The following is a 20,025-nucleotide window of genomic DNA, read 5'->3' as shown; positions in this document are numbered from 1 at the left end:
TGTAAAACTTTGATTTTTGTGGAAAGCGTGGTCTACTATTTTGGAAAATTAGTTTTTCTGCATTGTTAAATACTTTATTTGTGTCATTTGATTAGTAATAATATTGCAAATGTAAAAATTCAGTTGAAATGCCTGTCCCAGAAAACCACGGCGTCGTTCTTGATGCATGTCGAGTTGTTATGGATTTGTAAAACCTTAACTCAAAAATACATGTTTAATAACAGAACTTTTGCAAAAACACCGGGTTATTTAATGAATATCAAACAAAATTGCAAAGATAAAAAGATCGAGTAGATCGACATCATCTTGATTAAGACGTTTCGATACGAGCTTGCATCATCTTTTAGTTGAAATACATTAAGTGAAGATGATACAAGTTCGCATCGAAACGTCTTAATCAGATGATGTCGATCTACTCGACCTTTCTGGCTTTGTAATTTAATGTCAAGCTACATTACAGATCCGTGCATAGTGTACCAAAGAATTACGGTAGATTTACCCAATCAAACAAAATGTTTTGCAAAACATTCCGATTATGGTGATGCCAAACTTATATCATTGGGCGTTTAAACCTGATCCAATATTATCGTCCACTAATGATTAAATGTTTTGTTACTTGTAGGGTGACCCGGGACCAGCCGGGTTCAACGGCAACCCTGGGGCAAAGGGCAACCCCGGTGAAAGGGGACCAAGGGGACTTACCGGAGACCCAGGAGAACCGGTAAGTATACGTTGGCGTCTCCGTAACGTTTATACCTGTAACACTTAGTAGGCTGGTTGTGATAAAAATACTTTGGTGCTAGGAATGTTCGATACTTCACTTTATTCTGATACCTTGTAAAAAAAAGTATCACGATCCGTTCCCATAACAAATATCGTCAATAAATTGCGCCAAAAAGCTGACACTTAAAGATATTCTTTCAGGCCAGTTGACCATAACATTCTTTAACAATAATTCTTTCAGGCCAGTCAACAAACGTTTAGTTACATCCGGTTGTTATCGCGTAATATAAAATATTATAAATTTCGATTGCAATTTGCTAGGTGTTAACTCTTAAAACATATTTAACTTTAGAGTGTTTACAGCCTATTAAATGTGTCTCAACAAGCAAATGAAATTGCAAACTCAAATATTTCCTGCTTTTTTTTAATTTATAGTTTGTTTTACTTTTTTGTTACTAGGGAGTGCCAGGCGATGGCGGTGCCAAAGGAGAAGTTGGCCAAACTGGCGAAAAGGTGCAGTACAAGTCTTTGTCTTTGCAAATCTATTGTATTTTCATGTGGCTAACGTACCTAATACCTATAGCGAAAAGTTTTTCGAAGCCATTTTAAAATGTTTTTTGTAAAACAAGAAATGTTTTTAAAGCACCACTTACAATGAATCAAAAACCATCTTTAAATTATGGTTTTGCGTTGTAAATTTGCCTGGTTAAGTCTTAGTATCTCAACTAACTATTTTTGGATGTCTTAAATATATTACAAAAAGTACTATGTCACAGATCCCTACCTAACTAACGCAAATCGACGTCATCTTAGCATGTTGTTAATATTTGGCTTGCAAGTCCAGGCGTACGACGTTGTTAAGTCGGTTTGTCAAATATATTTTACTGATCGTTTGAACTGAATATTTTGATTGACAGGGTGAAACGGGCAGTCCGGGTACTCCAGGCATCTCCGAAGTCACGATTAAGGTTTGAATTTCACCAAGGTTCACTTTATGCAAAAGTCCACAGCATGATTAAATTGTACAACAACTCTGAAATGCAGGCTTATAAATTTGCTTTCATATAAAAGAAGCGACGTTGTCAAAAGTCTTAAAGAACGCGTATTCAGTGGTGGACTAGACTTATTTTTTTAGCAACTAAAAAAAAATCAAACCTCTAAAAAAAATTAAAAAAAATGTTTCTTGCATCTTTGTTATTCCATTAAATCTACAAATCAAACCACGGACAATATAGATTTTATAAATTAAAACACCAAAAAGCACAACGTAGCTATTGTCCGCGCCGTGACGTCGTTTTGTTTTGGCAGAGGGAATTCACCGACCCGCCGGAACCCAAAGTGGGCGCTCCAGGCGCCGACGGTCAGAAGGGAGAGAGGGGTGAACGGGGGAGCAAGGGAGAAAAGGGGCTCGACGGACTGGATGGATTACCGGGAACAGACGGGGAAGCTGGAAGCAAGGTATTCCGCATTTTACCGCAACCGTTTTTCCGTATTTTTCCGCTTTTAAACGGAATAAAATGCAGTTTGGAATAAGATCAGTATATGACTAATACATAGTAGTTTTAATAACGTATAAATCGAAATATATCCTAACCCGTCGATAGAAGACATAGATTGTCCCAATGAGGCATATACAACCGTTTACCTAACCCCAAATCCCAGCCCTAGGTATCTCACTAACTCCCCTGATAATTTCAACCCCAACCGAATTTCGTGTTTCCTTTACACTTTTTTCCATTTATCCACGCCGTTGTCTCATGTTTTGTACACCTTTTCCGCATTATTTCACATTCCCGTAAATTTTTTTAACATTTTTTTAAGCTGCAGTTTTAGGTTTACTGTTTCTGTCAATGTGGTTTTAAAGCTTATGTAGAGTGTTTTGCTTTTGTAAAACGGGCAGAGAGCATGTAAACTGTTTTTATTTTTACTAAAAATACTTTTTTTAACGTAGCTATAGTAAATGTTGTGCATATGGCCAAATTTAAAGGAAGTCACATTGCCAATGCTAAAAGATTTTGTGCATATAGCCATTCATTTCGATGGCCATATGCAGTTCAATTTTAAACAAACTCCAAGCTAAAGAAAAATAGCAGGACACGCATTTTTTCCAAAAATCAAAATTGCGATGTACTTTTACGATGTGGTAACTCGTCCGAAATATGTTCACAGGGCGAGCGCGGAGAAAGGGGATTTCCCGGTACCGACGGCCAACCGGGACGCCAGGTGAGTTCATAATATTTACCCTCGCCATATATACCCCCTTGTATGCGGTCTTGTTTACACAGGCCTTGGAATAACAACAGGGACAATTGTGGCAGAATAAATGACTCGCAATTGAATTTAGACCTTTTTGTTAACCGAAATCTACGATTTCCTTTATAAGTACATTGCTTTTGTTGTGGTATCTTGTTTATAGACGCGCAAACCGCAGAATAGTGTAAGTGTTTCAATCTTAACCATTGTGTTTGGATTGGAGTCCAATTCTTCGTTGTAACTAGTTGGGCCAATAGCAAACACAACAATTATAGGTTTGCTATGTAATAAAATACCACATAAGCCTTTAAATTTTTTTTGTAATGGCAGAGCAAAAATTAACTCCGTGAATATTTAGACTTGTTCGACCTAGATACAAATATTTGAAGAGTGATTTTAATTTAACACGTTAATTTGGAATTTTACCAGAAGCAAAAAAGCATTTTTTGGCTTTTAAATAAAAAACAATAAGAAATAAAAACATGCTAATGTATTCAAGAAAATGTTGCTAATTTTACGATAATAATCGTATGCGTCTCTTTTATCTAAAACTCTGGCAAAACTCTCGTTACATTTTTGCTGCGAAAACCCTCGCAATATATTTTAGTCTTCTTTTGTTATTTTTAGGTTAACAATTTCTAATGTTTTTTTTTAATAAATTCATATTTAATATAACAATGTTAGCATTGCCTATACTCGATAACAAAATAAGTTTTTCATTTGCTAAAAATGAAAAAAATCGCGTTCCTTCAAGCTTTTCATTCTTCCGCAGGGTGAACGCGGACCCCAGGGGCGTATCGGACCCCTTGGGGACGAGGGGCAGAAAGGCTCCGCCGGTGAGCCTGGTCCAGCCGGCGCCGACGGACTCAGGGGCCCCAAGGGGGGTCAGGGAATTCCCGGGGATCCGGGAGTGGTTGGAGCCACTGGAGAACCGGTAATTGTTTGTTGATTTTGGGTTCAACTTCATTTCTTTAAATTATTGTTGAAAAGGATTTTTTATTGACAATTTATTGAAAATTTGAAAAGTTTAATAAATTTACTGAAAATTATAAAGTTTAATAACTTCTTTATTATTATTTGAAAACTGCAATAAATTGATTGAACTTTGAAAACTGTAAAAATTCTGCATTTTAATCTTTACTATTGTCAATTTCGCTTAGTTTGTTTTATTTGACACTCTGCCGTATTGAAACACTTTAATTTCATGAATTATTGAATTATATGTTGGTGCGCCATCTTAAAAAGTTACAGGTCTGCAGGCTGTTCGTAGTATAGCATTGATTAATTTTCTTTCAATCCACTTTTGATTCTTGTTTTATATCGCTAAACCTTACTACTGTTTAACAAATAATTAATGTTACATGTAATATAAATCGCAGGGCGTTCAAGGACCTCCAGGCCAGCCGGGCAGCGATGGCCAGATAGGTCTCAGGGGATACGCCGGCCCAACAGGACCGCCCGGAACCCCTGGCCTTACTGTGAGTCTTTCCTAAACGGAAAAATTAATTTATGTTTTAGATTTTTTTTTGTTAACGCATGGCTTGTTTTGCTAACGTTTTGGATTTATTTTAAAGCAGTATTTCACAACCTACGTGTCGGCCTTTTGATTTATTTGGGCCCCCGACTGCAGTAGTTTACATTGTTAGATTTTTTTCCGGACGTTATTTCTCTAACATTATTAAAACAAAAATAAAATAAATTACGATAGCATTACGTAGATATGGTATTATCCAAATTTAACTTATTTATGCCATTGTCTTATTTGTGTTTTGTTAGCTTCAAGCTTGCAAAACGTTTATTGAAGCAAAAAAAGGTTAAGAAACAGTGTTTTATTTTTGAACAAGTTTCCACCAGATGTCGCCTTAATTTTTTTCTAATTTTTTTAACAACAGTAATTTACTGTCTGCGCTTTAAAAGTCCCTGAATTTATTTAGCGACATCTGGTGGAAACTTGTTCAAAAATAGTTAAAGTGCGTCGAGAAGTCTTTCAAAAAACCCTATGTTTTTCAAATTTTTTTTTTAAATAGTCTTTGGATTTTTTTTGTGCTTTTAAACTGTTTTACATCGTGCTGGCCATGGCATTTATACTGCTTTGTTTTCGATTTACATTGAAAACCAATGAGCTTTCTTTAAAAGAAATTTTTCTTGATCGAAATACAGAGTCGTATAAAAAGTTTTTCTGTAAAAGTGCCTGTGCTTAAATTTACCAACACAACAACAAAACGTTCCAAAACTTATCTATTTAGTAATGTGCGTTTTTGTATCCATTACCCCCGATTTTACCTAACCTTCACCTAATACCGTGTTTTGTTTCAGGGTCCGCCGGGGGTGGATGGGGTGCCTGGACCCCCTGGAAGGGACGGTCAAACCCATCAGGTAGTTGGACCCACTGGTGCGCCTGGATTAGAGGGTCAAATGGGACCCAGGGTAAATACCTTTTTTCGCGTAGCTAAGGAATTAACTTAGATTTGTGTTTTACAATATTTTTTCTAGATTGTTTAAAAATAATTTTTAATAGTTTTAAATCCAATTTTTAGATAAAGAGAATGAATCACTGTCGGATTTCAATTTTATATAAAAAAAAATCAAAAGCAATATAAAAGGTCACGTTTAATTCTAAATGTTTAACTTTATGCTTATAACTATTGTTATTCCAGACGAAGCGTAAAAAGAGATAACCTTACAGATTTGACCTAACCAGACAAAAGTTCCCTGCGATACAAATAGTGTGAAAACCATAAACGACTCTATATCCTAATATGTCTGTTGATATGGTCACTGCATCACAATTCGCCTGGTTATGCTATTTCCGGCCATGGTTTTCCTAGCTAGTTTATGCTTTAGGTTGAACAGCATCTCCCTGTGTTCCAACAAAGGTTTTACACTTTTTTTTTCAAACCTTAAATAGTTGGTTCGTATATAAAACTGTTTTGAAATCAGCAGATATTTGCGACCTATTTCAAGCAATTTTAACCCCTACCAAAGTTGAAATCATACCGTCGTGGTTTAACCTTTCACAATCAATGATCCGATGCGATCGTACACAGCAGCAAAGCGAATTAAATACCTCGGCCCGGGTGTTGCAAGATTCGATTTAAGCCCAGCGCCTTGACAAACGCTCTCGCCGACAGACGAGTATAGATATAGTGTGGGCCACACGGCCAGTATTCCCTCCCAAAGGTGCACAACTGTGCTGTACCGCCGGGCCATTTATGCAGTTGTATTTATTCTAACTCGCAAATTAAAACATTATTTTAAATGAGCAATAAAATTGGGCAAAGTGTGTGAGCTGTTGAAAATCACGAAGAAGCTATGTGAACTAAATGTGAATTTGTACCATTTTTTGATAAACTTTTATATTAATTTTACGTACAAAGTGTTTAATGTACAATGTGAAATTCGTTTAGCGCTATACTCTGCTAACCCTGCTTTGAAATACCCATGCTTAGCAAATAAACAATCTTCACATCAAATTTGAGAGAGCCCTACTTTCGACCACTCTATAAAAGGCCGGTTTCTGTATATAGGCGGAGGCAAATGCTGTTTTTTCGTTTTTTTATGACATATTTTTGACTGTTTGATCGGCCAACGTGATCGTTTCAATACCAACTGGCAGTTATTTGACCATACTTGCGAAAATGTCACGAAAACACGTCGCAATCCAAAATATAAGTCAAATAGGAATTTAATATCCAAAATAGGATATAAATAGGAATTTAAACAGTGGGTTAAATCCGTTAAACCACGGAAAATTCCCTCAGCCAAGGCACAAGTAAAGAATTGGAAAAAGGCTGGTTTTGTCATACCTAATCAAGGCTGCAAAAAAAAATTTTTTAACATAGTTTGCAAACACCAAGGTTGCAGTTATAGGCAGTGCAGACAGGCCGCGTGGCCGCGAATTTAGCACCAAAACGACAAAAAATTGGAGCCGGCCGTTTTGGCGGTGGCCATGTAAACTAGACAAACGAGGCGAGAAGTTCTTTCAACGCTGCCTCGGTCGCGCAAACATGAGCTGATCCCCTTAAACGACGCAACAAATGTCGAATTCTGCTGCTGCTATACTGCTACTGGTTGTGGTTGTGGCTTCCTTACCGAAATAGCTCCCAGTCACCCGGCGCGGAATGCTGGCCATTTGCATGTCGTCGCCGTTCTTTTTTGGTATAGGTTACTACGCGATATTGTGTAAATTGAAATTGCGGTATGCAGGTCGCGATGTGTTTTATGGGATTGAAGTATAGAAGCAACAACGATTTTAAGAATGTAAAGCCGCTGTTTAAGAAAAAGCATCGCTACCAAATGTTGTGTTTTCTATAGTCACAACTCTCGAACTCAAGGTATTCGTAAATGAGCAACCGTACTGCCATTCAAGTGTTTTGCCTGATTTATTGTATTATTTTTTATATGGATATTAGAGTTGGAAGACTTCATCAAACTATGTCTAGCACAAAGTGGTCTGTGTGTTTTAGGTGTAGCTGCATATATCACAACCTGAAACTGTCTACAAATGCGCAAAATTGGCGCGTGTAAGACACACCTAATTTTTGGGGATATAAAAGGGCATATCATTATGGAATCCAAATCCAAAATCATTGGCAGCAGGTTTCTGCTTTGTCGATCACTGATCCGCTGACGCTTGGCAAACAATAATATTAAAGTTTGAAAACCTGAGTAAAACCAGGATCAGACATTTTATTAAAGGAATATTAACAAAAATGTATGATCACGGTTTTACTCAGGTTATTAAACTTTTTGTTTGTTTAAATTTAGGGCCATCAAAATGCAGCTGTCATATACTCTTGCTTACCGCTTTAAAAAAACGCAGCTTACTTTTGAGCCTCATTAGCCGCCTTTCACTTTCAGGAAATCACCGTTTTCCTGTTGGCGCCTGGAGACAATTTATCTCCGAAAAGCGCCAAAACCACAGCACACGGCATTCCGTGTTGTTAGCGGCACCGAAGCCCCCTAAACCCATAAACAAGACACAAAAGCGCTAAGAATCTCGTTTCTGACTTTGCGAAAGGCCTGGCCGGTGGAAAATCTTACGCCCGAGCGGGATTTCACAATAATCCCTCTAACACGATCGGATTTTCAATAACGAAGCGAGCCTATGAACTCAAAGATCTGTTGTTGTTTTCTTAGGGATTTCCTGGCAAAGATGGGAGGAACGGACAGCCGGGAGCACCTGGACTACCGGTGAGCGTCGCGCTCGTCATTGTGACGTGCCCCTGTCTGCCATTGTGACGTCGTCACGCGCGCCCAAGCGTGACAAAGCGTATCCCTTTGTAGGCCGATTTCTGTTCGACCGTTTGTCAATCCCTTTTTTGTCGCCGCGCTATAATGTATGCAGTGTTTAAACGCCGTCAATACACCACGTTGTTGTTTTTGGTCCTCTTTGAACGGTTTTATTTTGTCATTGTTGAAGGCCTGGCGGGTATTTTGGGGGAAATGGTGTTTATAAATAGCCTTTTTATGTAGGGCATGGTCAAGGGCCTTGTCCGGCATCTAAAGTTCAAGGGACCCTTGTCTATAATTCGCTTATGTGTGCTAATCTATTTGTCCTACTCTTGTAACTTGATAAAAGCCGCAGAAAAAATTTGTTGTTAAACGTTTTATTGTAGTTTTGTTTTTCATTACTTAACATCTATCATTATTATTTATAAAAATACCTTTGTGGAATCAAAACACACCTCAATATTTAACAATGGAACCGCTTATTCTTGGAATCCTTATTTTTTGTTGTAAATTATACCGTAACTGCCTTCCGACCAACACCGACATATATGGGTGATATTTTCACGTTTGTTCAAATCTCGTACCAATTAAATAATGATTTTGCTTTGGTTTTTAGGGAAAAGTCATCACAGAACCTCTGCCAAACCAGGTAATTATATGACCATATTGAACTGGAATATAAACCTATTAAATTCAACCATTACTATTTTAAATTCGCACCGTGTTGTAAAGCGGTGTTATAAAAACCGTTAAAAATATGCAAATTTATGAGGTTAAACCACACTAACCCGATGAAAAGATATTACTAGTTTAAAGGCGTGTTTTTATTTAAATTTTGTTGGCTTTGTTACGTCACACTGTTGTTCATTCTTACAGCAGAGCCTGTGCGAGGAATGTCCGCCGGGACCTGAGGGTCAAGCAGGAGCCAACGGCATCCCGGTAAGTCAGCATCGTGTGTTTTTTAACCGAGAAAGAATGCTTTGCAAAGCGTGTGTCTTTCAAGTTTGTTTGGCGCCACATAGTTTTGGTTTTGCGCTCCCTTGCGACACCTAGGGGGAGTTGCCCAACACTGCATTGCGAGAAGACAGCCTTACGTTTTTTTACACACTAAAAGTATAAGAACAAATTCATTTACCCACAAAAATAAAATTATTTAAATTGGGGCTCTGCGATTTTAAATGCTCTATAATTGAGGTAATTTAATACTTTCAGTTTGCACATATTATTTTAGTAACGATCAGCAAGAAAACCATAGAAACCAAACAGTAATTTTCTTTATTGCCTTGGCTCACCCTCGCGCCATTTTAATATCGAAGTAAAAAGAACGAATGAGGAGGGGTCGCTGTTATTTTTTTGCAGCGTACTTAAAGTAGCTTTAAAAACAAAAACTAAAAAGCCGTGCATATTATTGTGCATCATGATAATGAACACCATTATTCCGATGAAGTTTTCTTAGTAGGCTTATATCATAAATATCTTCAACACCATTTTTTCAAATGGTTATTTCACACAAAAAGGCTCTTGATGTTTATACTTTTTTGTACACGGCAAGGAAACGCATTTACCCATTTGGAGAGTTGCTATTAAAAATGCGTTCAAATGAAACCGAAGTTTTATTTCAGTTGTTTTGTTTTTCCAAATTTCTTGTAAGAGTTATAAAAAGTTCAAACCCCATTTATTAGCGCCAAAAAATTATTTTTGGCACATGTCTTGTTTTTTACATTGTGTTTGCATCTTGAGAGAAAATCGTGAAGTTTCAAAAGTTTTAAAAACACTTTTTTATTCCACAGGGAGACGACGGAAGGCCTGGACCGCCTGGTCGAAGCGGTAACCAAGGAGAAAAGGTGAGTTTGGGGCTTTTCTGTTTTCGCTTTTGTAAGAGGGGGAAGGGGTAAAATTATGCAAGGAGATTCATTGCGCCCCGAGATAGGTTTACTGTAGTTGCAGAAGTCGTATGAAGCGAAAAACTTACTTAAAATCAGTATGTATTTATTTGTAATCACAACTGAACATGATAGAAGTTCGTATCAAACGTTTTAATCAAGATAATATAGATCTGCTCGACCTTTTTGGCTGCAATTCATTATCAAGCTACATTACAGATCCGCGCATAATGTACCAAAGTCTATTTATTTTTACCTATGAAAGTTATGAAATGTAAAACATGTTTCAGAATCTAACGTGCACTTACTCTTATAACCAAAAAATAAGTTATAAGTTATAGTAGTCCATTTTATTTGGTCGTAAAAAATATATATCCGTAAATCTACTCTCATAACTAAAGGTAAACGTATAATCTGTAGAAAACAATAAATTCTTATCCTTCAATTTACAAAGGAAACCTGTGCTCCAGGTTAGTAATCTTACAATAAACCAAGTATTTCCATGTTATATTTCGAACCCAGCCTTGTTTAACTGTATTCTTCAAGAAACGTTTACTATTTCCATTATTAAAATCTCTTATTTTAAATTCGCGACCTCGATAAAACAGCCCCTTGTAAAGTTCGAGACAGAACCTTGGTATTACCGAATGAAAACTCTTCTCAAAGTTGCAATAGCGGCGGGTCGGTGGCATGCCTTCTCGGGTAATCCGATCTACGTGTGTCACTGTTTACTGGGCCCGGCTTGCCGTGTGGACTGTGTTGCGCCTTTAACTGGAAGTGTTGCGCTTTGTTGCCATCGTGAACTATTAAGTTTGCTGTTGGGAGAAACGTCTCCAAATAAAGAGGCCTTATAAAGCGTTATAACTGCACTTTTTAGCCGCTGTTTTGCACCAAATACTTGCTTTTGTGGTATAAAAAATAGAAAAATAATTTAAAAACATATAAAAAGTCAGTTAGCTATATATACTATATAGCCGTGTATATCTGTATCGTAATTCTTCCAGACTACAAAATGCAACACGAATATAAACCAGAGGTATAGGTAGTACTTAAACATTAATTGAAAAATAAATAAATCTTGGCAAAACATTTGCAATTCTCCGAAAATCATGAACAAGCTTTCTAGAATAGAAACAAGTATTCTACGAGGAGATTTTGCCCCAAAAAAGTGACTTTTTATTTTTAATTCCACAGGGCGAACTGGGCCGACAGGGCGCACCGGGCCTGGACGGTCGGAACGGCCAGAAGGGGGAGAGGGGCGAAAGAGGGGTGACCGGGACCAAGGGAGAAATGGGCGACCAGGTAAGTTTGATGAAAATGTTTTGTTTTTCGGACAATTTGGTTCGCTAAAGTGCTAATCAAAATATAATCGTATCAACTCTTGCCAGTATGAAGTTTCTTGAGAATTAGGCTTATAGATTCTTATTTATTATTTTGTGGATAATTACCCCAAAAGGTGGGTAATTTGGTGATTTAAAGAACCTTTTCTGACAAATTTACCAGATGCTCTATTTTTTAATGCTGAATTGCGAAAAGTATAAGATGAGTCCTTTAATTAAAGTGTCTACCAAAATACAATCGTATTAATTCTTGCCAGTATGAAAGTTTCTCTGCAAAATTACACTTATATACGGACGAATATTTCTTGTCTCGTGGATAGTCACTCCTAAAGCGGCAATTTGACAATTTAGAGGGGTTAATTTTGACAATAATATCTGAAGCTATTTTTTCAAATGCTGAACAGCAAAGTATAGTATCAGATATTCAATTAATTAGATTTTTAATAATTAAATTTTCAGGACTTGTTTTATAAAAAAGCCGTATTCTTAGCAAATTTTTTAACTTTTTTTTAACACAAACAGCCTTAAAAATAGATGTTACCTTCTAACCTAATTTTCCCGCTTAAATGCATGGAATTGAACTATCTTTAATTGGCTTCGTGTTTTATTTGTTTTAGGGATTTCCCGGACTTAGCGGTCTACAAGGAATACCTGGACCTCGGGGAGAAAAGGTATTTATTTCCTTGAGTTATGTTTTTATGTTATCTAAATTATAATATTTAGATCAACTTTTCGCTTTATATATTTTTACAATAAAACTATGCGTTACTGAAAACTGGTGTAACTATATAGTTTGATTGATCACATCTCGTTCGGTTAATTTCAATGCTTTTCTTTCAGGGCACCAAGGGTTCCACAGGACCATTCGGTTCCACTGGCCTGCCTGGAACACCAGGGGACACAGGCCCACAAGGCGAATCCGGAACAAAGGGTGACCGTGGTCCAAGGGTAAGGCTTAACCCCCACTTCTTTATAGCTTTCTTTAAAGGATGACATTACATTTTATAATATTTTCTTTTTTGGACAAGCTGTAAAGCTATGTTGAAAACAAACTGCAAACATTGCGGAGTTTTATTAAAATTATTCAAAAACTAAAAGTTTTTCGTAGGCAGCCAGAAACTTCCATATCTTCTATATATGTGTAGAATTGTAGACAGTTAAAGGTTAAAAATCGTCATTGGTTGAAACATAGGTTAAAAATCGTGTTATTGAACTTCTAGCGGGACAGTATATCCCTTTTTAAGACACTTTCATCCAAACAAACATTAAAAGATCATCGAAATGCATCCTTGTTTTGGAGCATAATGGTTGGATGTGGCAGTTAGACGTAATAAGAATGTCAAATCCCATACATACCTACTTCATATGTGCTTTGATATTTTTAGTACGTCCTTGTTTTGTTTCACAAAATTGCCTGCACTGGTTTTGTAAATCACTACTCAGTAATTGCCCAATTTAGGAGCAATGTTCAGTGGATAACTCTAATTCTTTGTTTGTCACTTTCAGGGCCAGGACGGGGAACGTGGGCCCCAAGGTCCGAGGGGTCTGGACGGCATTGACGGTTCCAATGGCCAACCAGGGGCACCAGGTCCCAACGGACTGAAAGGAAGCCAGGTATGTTAAGTTTTGACGCGATTTTACGGCTTTTTAATGACGGTTGTTTTCTCACTTTTTAAAAGCGAAAACTTTTTTTTTTTTAGGCTTTAAAGCTGTTTATAATGTTCAGTAAACTAAATTTGATTTTTTTTTAATTTGTAATCTAAAACTGTTCTCTTGTTTTTGCGAAAGCTATTTAACCTTTTTAACTGATTGTTGTGATTTTGATCCTTGTTCAGTAAACTGAATTTAGGATTTTTTTCCTAAATTTAAAAATTTAAAACTATTCTCTTGTTTTCTTAGAGTAAAACCTTTTTTACTATATTTTTTATAATTTTTACCAGGGACCTCCTGGCCTGGACGGACGACCTGGCACCGCTGGCCTTTCGGTAAGTATGACGTCATTTATCGGTTTGATGACGTAAAGCGACGTCTTCTAACGCAATATTTGTTTGTTACGATTTCAGGGCAAGCCCGGACCACCCGGGGCAGAGGGTCCGCCGGGCGAGAGGGGATTCCCCGGACTTCGGGGCGGCCGTGGGGAGAGGGGACTCGACGGACTGGCCGGGGCTCCAGTAAGTGACGTCATCACGTAATATCAGTAGTTTTTTGTTTGGAGAACTATGTAGTTCTGTTGAATTTCAAATTGGAAGAGTTTTTCGTATAGGATTCAATCAAAAAGCTCTAGCTTTTTTAACCTTGCTTTAATTGGGTGCCGAATTTACGAAATTTTGGCGGTTGTGGATAAAATAAATTTTATAAACATTATTCTTTCCCTTGTTAGTGAATGAAGACAATAACTTTGAAGCAAATATTCTTTACACTTTCCTGTTTTTTATCAAATTCAGTCATTTTGTATGATATTAGGAGAAATATATTTCGCCAAAAAGGCATCTTTGGTCTTTTAAACCGTATGAATCTAGAAAATAAAAAAAGTCATTTTTATTAAGGATTTTTACTTGCGTTTGTGTGATAACTGATAACTCAAAGAAACCATGATATGAAAAAAATAAACTATAGCGGATTCCTGTGTATATGTTAATATGCTCGTTTATCAAGTGTGTACCATTGTGACATATTTTTAAACTTGACAGGGCCAAGACGGTGCCCCTGGTTCGGCCGGTTCCGATGGCACCCCCGGAAAGAACGGCGAGCGAGGCCCGAAAGGCGCCAGCGGACGCGACGGTTCACCTGGCCCATCCGGACCTTCAGGACCAAGGGTAAATTTTGCTGGATAAACGCAGCGTTGGTTTAATTTGTGGAGCTTTTGAGATGCCCGTTATAAAACGACGAGCGATTTTTTCGGTTAGATAAAGTTGGCGGAATGTTTTTTAAACTTATCTTTTGTGAAAACTATTTTATCACAAAAAAAATAAATCTTTAAAAAATAAAACTTATTAGACCATTTTCACAATAAAGTGAAGACGATTTTTTACACAATGTCAGTTTTTTTATTTTTATTTGAAAAATTATTTTTCTAACCAAATATTAAAGCGGTATAAATAAAATCTTTTTTTTTGAGTTTTAGAAAAAAAAAAATCCAAACAATCATGTCAACTGTTTTTATTCCAGGGAGATTTGGGTCCCAGGGGTGAACCAGGTGTAGAAGGACCCCCTGGCGAGCCCGGTAGAGACGGTTCCAAGGGGGTGCGGGGCGACCGAGGCTCGCCCGGCTCCGACGGCGCCAAGGGGACCCCAGGCACGCCTGGGGAGGACGGTCCCAGGGGCCCCATTGGGTTCCAAGGCTCCCCGGGGCTCGCAGGCCTGAAGGGGACGACGGGAAAAAATGGAAGGCCCGGAAAAAACGGAAAGGACGGAAAAGACGGAACCCCGGGCCGCTCCGTGACCCCTGACCAGCTCAAGGACATCGTAAATCGAGCGGTTGATAATCTCCTTGACGACCGCTTGCCTGACGTCATTGACCGGATTACCAATCACATCCTGGACCGGATACCGCAGCCGGTAAGTCACTGTTACGTACTTATTCGTTGTAACGCCAATTCATTTTCCTGCCTAACGATCGTCACTTGCCGGATGCCGCATTCAAGTGTAATATTCTAATCTGGTACACTATGTACGCATTTGTAAAATATATCTTGATATTTAATGGTGAAAATAACGGCCCAAATAGACGTTAAAAGCAACATGCTTTATTTTGATCACTGATGATGGCATTAGAAATTGCCGAAACGTTTGAAAATAAAGCATGTCGCTTTTAACGTCTATTTGGGCCGTTATTTTCACCATTAAACTTATGAACAGATCCGTATATAGTGTTCTAAAGTATCTTGATATTGAATTGCAAAACCAAAAACGTCGAGTAGACCAACATCATCTTGATTACGACGTTTCGGTACCAGCTTGTTTCACTTAACTGAAGATGATACAAGCTCGTATCGAAATGTCTTCATTAAGATGATGTCGATCTACTCGACCTTTTTGGCTTAGCAATTCAATATCTCGCAATATTATAATAATTTCGGCGTGGCGCGAACGCCTACGCTGAGCGCAGTTTTTAACAAAGCGGCTAACGCTAGCTCGTTTACTACTAAAAACAACTGTCACTCTACGCCAAAAAACAGGCTGCCAGGGTTCTTTGGATTTAGCAATTGCTGAAACAAAATAATTTGCCCTTCAGAATTAAAACAAAGGCGTAAAACAATTAGTGCTGATAAGTGAAAACGCAAAAGCTGAAAGTCAACAGAAACGAATAAAGTGGGAGTAGAGGTGACATTAAAACAAATAAAAACAAAGCGAAATAATGTAAAGTAAACACATAAATTTACAGTTTTTATACATAAATTTACGTTGCAATTTTTTTGCGAGCCAGTTTACTCGCCCGCTATAAAAGCAGCCGGAATATGTGTTTTTTTTTCAAGTACCACCTTTGCTCAAATCCGATTCAAACATGGTGCGAAAAAAAAAGAGATTCGCAAAAAGTCATGTATATTGTGTCCTGATTGTATTTGCTGACACTCATATTAGACTTGGGCCTAAACTGCAACCGACGGCCAGCTACAAAGGGTGGAATAGTGAACGAAATGAAACAAGACACACGTTTTCTACTTGTAGGAAAACGAGTTTTTATGTTCTAGTTTTTTGCTGTATTTTTTCGTAACAGTTATAACATAAAATCGGTCCAGTTTGTCAATTAATTTCGTTTTGAATCGGCACACGTTTTTCGAATATAAATATGCTTTTCGCTCAACTTAGATTATTTTGCAAACTGAATTCGTGAATAAAGCATTAAAATGTACTTCCACAGATAATGTTTAACACGTATACAGTACACCAGTACATTGATTCAACCAATTTAGTTAAAGGTCTTTGAACAATTAGGATTTGCGGCAATTTTGCTTTTATATTTTAAATCAGAAATAAAACAATAAATAAATAAAATCCTTCAATCATTACACTCGTAATAATAATTTAAAAATCTCGTTTCCGCCATTGCAAATAATTCATTTATTTATTTTTTTCAGAAATCCTTCACCGGAACCCCTGGACCGCCAGGCTCTCCCGGCCCCAGGGGCTTTTCAGGGACAGCCGGAAGCCCGGGGCGCAACGGTCGTCCAGGGGAGCCCGGCCCGGCAGGCCTACCCGGCCAAACTGGCCCGACAGGGCCTCCTGGCCAACCCGGCACCTCTGGCCCCAAGGGTGATGCGGGAAGTCCCGGAATCGGAAAGCGAGGTCCACGCGGAAAAGTCGGACGCCCTGGTAAGTTAAAATGTTGGTTTTTAAAAGGTATAAAACGATTTTTAAATACGGAATAACAAAAATCAAAGCCCTTACAAAAGTTGATATCATTTTGAACGTTTCGAATAACTCTTTATCAACACATTTAAAATGCTACCTACTTCTGTATGGGCTTTAATATTCTTCTTACGTCTTACTACAACCTCCAGCCATTGTGCTCCAATTATTTTTGAATAGTTAAAAAAAAGTTATTTTTTGTTTTATTAAAAAAGGTTAGTTTTGTTATAAGTTAAGTACCATCCCGACTAACAAGAGTGTGTTTTATTTCCCGCTCCTGTGAACTGTAATTTTTTGTTAAAGCATAAAAATAGCCCTAACCAAATCTTCAAATTTTGTTCGCATTTATTCCTAGTTAAATAAGTAAGAATATTGCTAATAAAAAGGTATAAAAATAATTATTTTGAAATTGTAAAAAAAAATTATGTTATAACTGAAATTCCACCCCGAGTAACAAAAGTGTGCTTTTTTTCTATCACCGAGAACTGCTATTTTTTATTAAGAAACATAAAACAATCACTGTATATTTATGCTCCACAAGGCATAAGAAACCATATTTTGATATGTTGTCCATTATTCATCGATTGACCGATGCTATTGGCAAATTTGTTTTAAACACACCAAAAACGGATTGCTATACATTGTCAAAGCCAATAACTTCTTGCCATTTTAATCGAAAATTTAAATTCAGAAACACGAACATTCTGTGATAAAAATCTAAAGCGATCAGCGTTTGATTCCAATATCTCTTTTCCAGGCGAGGAGGGGCCACCAGGAATCGGCCGACCAGGCCAACCAGGCCCAGCCGGAAAAAGTGGCCAACCAGGAACCCCAGGCCCGTCGGGCGCCGGCGGTTCACCGGGGGCCAAGGGCGTCTGCGACGTGGCAGAGTGTTATAGCGCCGCCACGCGGGCCGCACGGGCCATGATTCCGGCGCCGGCCTCGAACTACAAGGGCCCGGCGCCGAGATAGTCGCCCCCGGGTTCCGGCGGCGCCAGAGACCCCCCAGAGCGCTTTGGGCATCGCCCCTAAGTTTCTAAACGGAGGATTGTTAGACAAATTAGCGCTTGCGGTGTTCGCAATGTTTTTGCATTTTACTCCAGGAAGTCAATCCGGAAAAGGGACTTTCCCGCGTGCAAAGCCCGATCCGCTGCCAAACGACGTTACTACTTTGGGAGAAAATTGTTTAAATGAAAAAAAAAACTGTTTAAATCCAAATGGGAAAAATTGAATCATGCCGTCATTACTTTTGGAGAAAAAGTTGTTTAAATTTGGGAAAAAAGGTTAAATCCAAAATGGAAAAATTAAAAAATGACGTCATTACTTTGGGGAAAAAGTTGTTCAAATTGTGGGAAAAAACTGTTTAAATGCAAATTGGAACAATTGAAAATTGTTCTAATTGAACGACCAAGTGTAATGTTTTGCTGGGTTGGGTTGTTTAGCAAAACTTGCTTTCGCACTGAGAAGTTACCTTTATTGTTTTGTATGTTATTTTGCAATCGGCGCCGATACGATCTTAGTATCGGACAAGTACCCTTACTTCCACTTAAAATCAGAAACTTCCCCGATCCGATATTATCCCTAGTCTGTGGCGCGTTTGTTGCTGCGAGAATTACTTGGCCCATCGGCGCCGAAAGGCCCAGATGAACCGACCCCTGTGTACCCCGCCCGCAGTTTTAAACTTGCCTTTTTTTGGTCAGTATGTTTTACCACAACCTAACCAAGACAATACACCTAGCGGTTTGTTTCGCATTTATTTATTTTTTCGCCTTACGTAATTGCAGCAGTATTATTCGGTGTTTCCGCCCTAAACTTGTGTGTCAAAGAGTGGTTTTCGCAACTAATGCAGCTTACCACTGCGACAGGCTTTAAATTTGCCTTTTTTAACTTTATACGTCGCTTATATTTGTATTCGATTTACGTGAATATCAAAGGGCACTTCCAAGTTTTTACCTCTTTTAAAAGCACTTGTTCTTAACCCTTTCAACAACAGTTTGAATAAACAACACTAAAATGACCTTAATATGTGCGGTAAAATTACCATAAAGAGTTCAATTTGTCGAAATGCTGACAATACGTTTTGCTTTAATGACAGCATCTCATACCATTGTTACATTTACGTTTTCAGCGGTAATTACGCCCAGGAACCGCTGTTTTAAAGCAACGAAATCCTGCAACATACATATTTGTGTTTTTTTTTATATACCAAATGCGCAAATACACAACTATAAACGCAAAAATTACTGATTTTACCACTTTGGCGGCTAGTCTACAAATTCTTAAACCAACAGCATCAAACTAATACAGACAAATCCGGTTTAAAATCCAATTTAAAAGGAAGTTTTTAAATCTAAAAACGGACTCACTGGGGCGCAACGCAACTTTGGTCACGTGACCCCTCGGCAACTGATGAGAGAGAGGCTACGTTCCGGAAGTGACGTAACGACGCGTAAGCGGGCGCTTTGTTGATATCTCTGCTTTAAGTGTGTTCGCGCGAACGCTCTTCTGAGTTCTGATTGTTTGTTTTTTCTGCCAGCTAATTGTGTCGTCATATATGTGTATTGTGCTATCGTCCATTTTTCTGCGCGTCTCTATTTAACAAACAGCAGCATATTCGTTCGAGGTGGCCGATTTTTTGTTTTGTTTTGTTAGTTTTTCGACGTTTTTTGACGTTTTTCTTTGCGTTGCGGCTGATCTAACGCGTGTATACCTTTTTCCCGTTCTCCATCCGCGTTTTTTTTTGCGCGAGCGTTTGAAAAAGTTCCACTTTCGGGTAATGCCATGCCGATCTGTTGTTCTTGTCACTTTCTGACGGTTTTAAGTTTAACAGTGTCATCCACTGTTGTGGGAAGTATAGTAGATCAGATATTTTATGTAGCTTTTTTCAGTTATTTTATGTAGCTCAATGAAGAAAGCCAGTTATTTAGTAAAAATAGCCTTTAGCGATTAATCTACAAAACTTGATCTGTCATAGTTTAAAGGTTTTTAAATAGACCGCAAGCTGCATACTTTATTAAGCGGAAAAGCCTCGTCAGAATGGTTTAAATGCTCTATTGTTTGAGAGCTATTAGTTGTCCACCACAAATAGCCCATAGTTACTTGGTATAGATTCATATATGAATAAGTCAAGTCAAACCTAAATGTGTCACATTCTAATATGAGGCTGGTCTTAACCTTGTTCACTTAAAATTGAATTTCAAAAACTGTTATTTGATCTTAATTAACCTGCCTGCAGCGATAGCAAT

The 20,025-nt window shown here is 38.0% G+C and overlaps 1 protein-coding gene across 1 annotated transcript in view; it reads left to right on the top strand.

Annotated features, from left to right (window-relative positions):
• Window positions 1-19,539, top strand: part of LOC146157341 (uncharacterized) — a 62,858-nt gene extending 43,319 nt beyond the window's left edge. The window contains exons 25-46 of the mRNA XM_083388180.1: window positions 623-721; window positions 1,183-1,236; window positions 1,641-1,691; window positions 2,032-2,143; window positions 2,891-2,946; window positions 3,749-3,910; window positions 4,356-4,454; window positions 5,293-5,403; window positions 8,116-8,169; window positions 8,825-8,857; window positions 9,085-9,147; window positions 9,999-10,052; window positions 11,286-11,393; window positions 12,049-12,102; window positions 12,272-12,379; window positions 12,938-13,045; window positions 13,372-13,416; window positions 13,495-13,602; window positions 14,122-14,247; window positions 14,600-14,989; window positions 16,510-16,744; window positions 17,538-19,539. Of these exons, the coding sequence (XP_083244306.1) occupies window positions 623-721; window positions 1,183-1,236; window positions 1,641-1,691; window positions 2,032-2,143; window positions 2,891-2,946; window positions 3,749-3,910; window positions 4,356-4,454; window positions 5,293-5,403; window positions 8,116-8,169; window positions 8,825-8,857; window positions 9,085-9,147; window positions 9,999-10,052; window positions 11,286-11,393; window positions 12,049-12,102; window positions 12,272-12,379; window positions 12,938-13,045; window positions 13,372-13,416; window positions 13,495-13,602; window positions 14,122-14,247; window positions 14,600-14,989; window positions 16,510-16,744; window positions 17,538-17,752 (2,445 nt within the window). The 3' untranslated portion in view covers window positions 17,753-19,539. The remainder of the gene's footprint in view (window positions 1-622; window positions 722-1,182; window positions 1,237-1,640; window positions 1,692-2,031; window positions 2,144-2,890; window positions 2,947-3,748; window positions 3,911-4,355; window positions 4,455-5,292; window positions 5,404-8,115; window positions 8,170-8,824; window positions 8,858-9,084; window positions 9,148-9,998; window positions 10,053-11,285; window positions 11,394-12,048; window positions 12,103-12,271; window positions 12,380-12,937; window positions 13,046-13,371; window positions 13,417-13,494; window positions 13,603-14,121; window positions 14,248-14,599; window positions 14,990-16,509; window positions 16,745-17,537) is intronic.
• The last annotated feature ends 486 nt before the right edge of the window (window positions 19,540-20,025 follow it).

This window comes from Ascidiella aspersa, chromosome 4 (genome assembly GCF_963924565.1).
Source record: "Ascidiella aspersa chromosome 4, kaAscAspe10.2, whole genome shotgun sequence".
NCBI classification, from domain to species: Eukaryota; Metazoa; Chordata; class Ascidiacea; order Phlebobranchia; family Ascidiidae; genus Ascidiella; species Ascidiella aspersa.
This window is presented reverse-complemented; position numbering and strand designations above follow the sequence as displayed.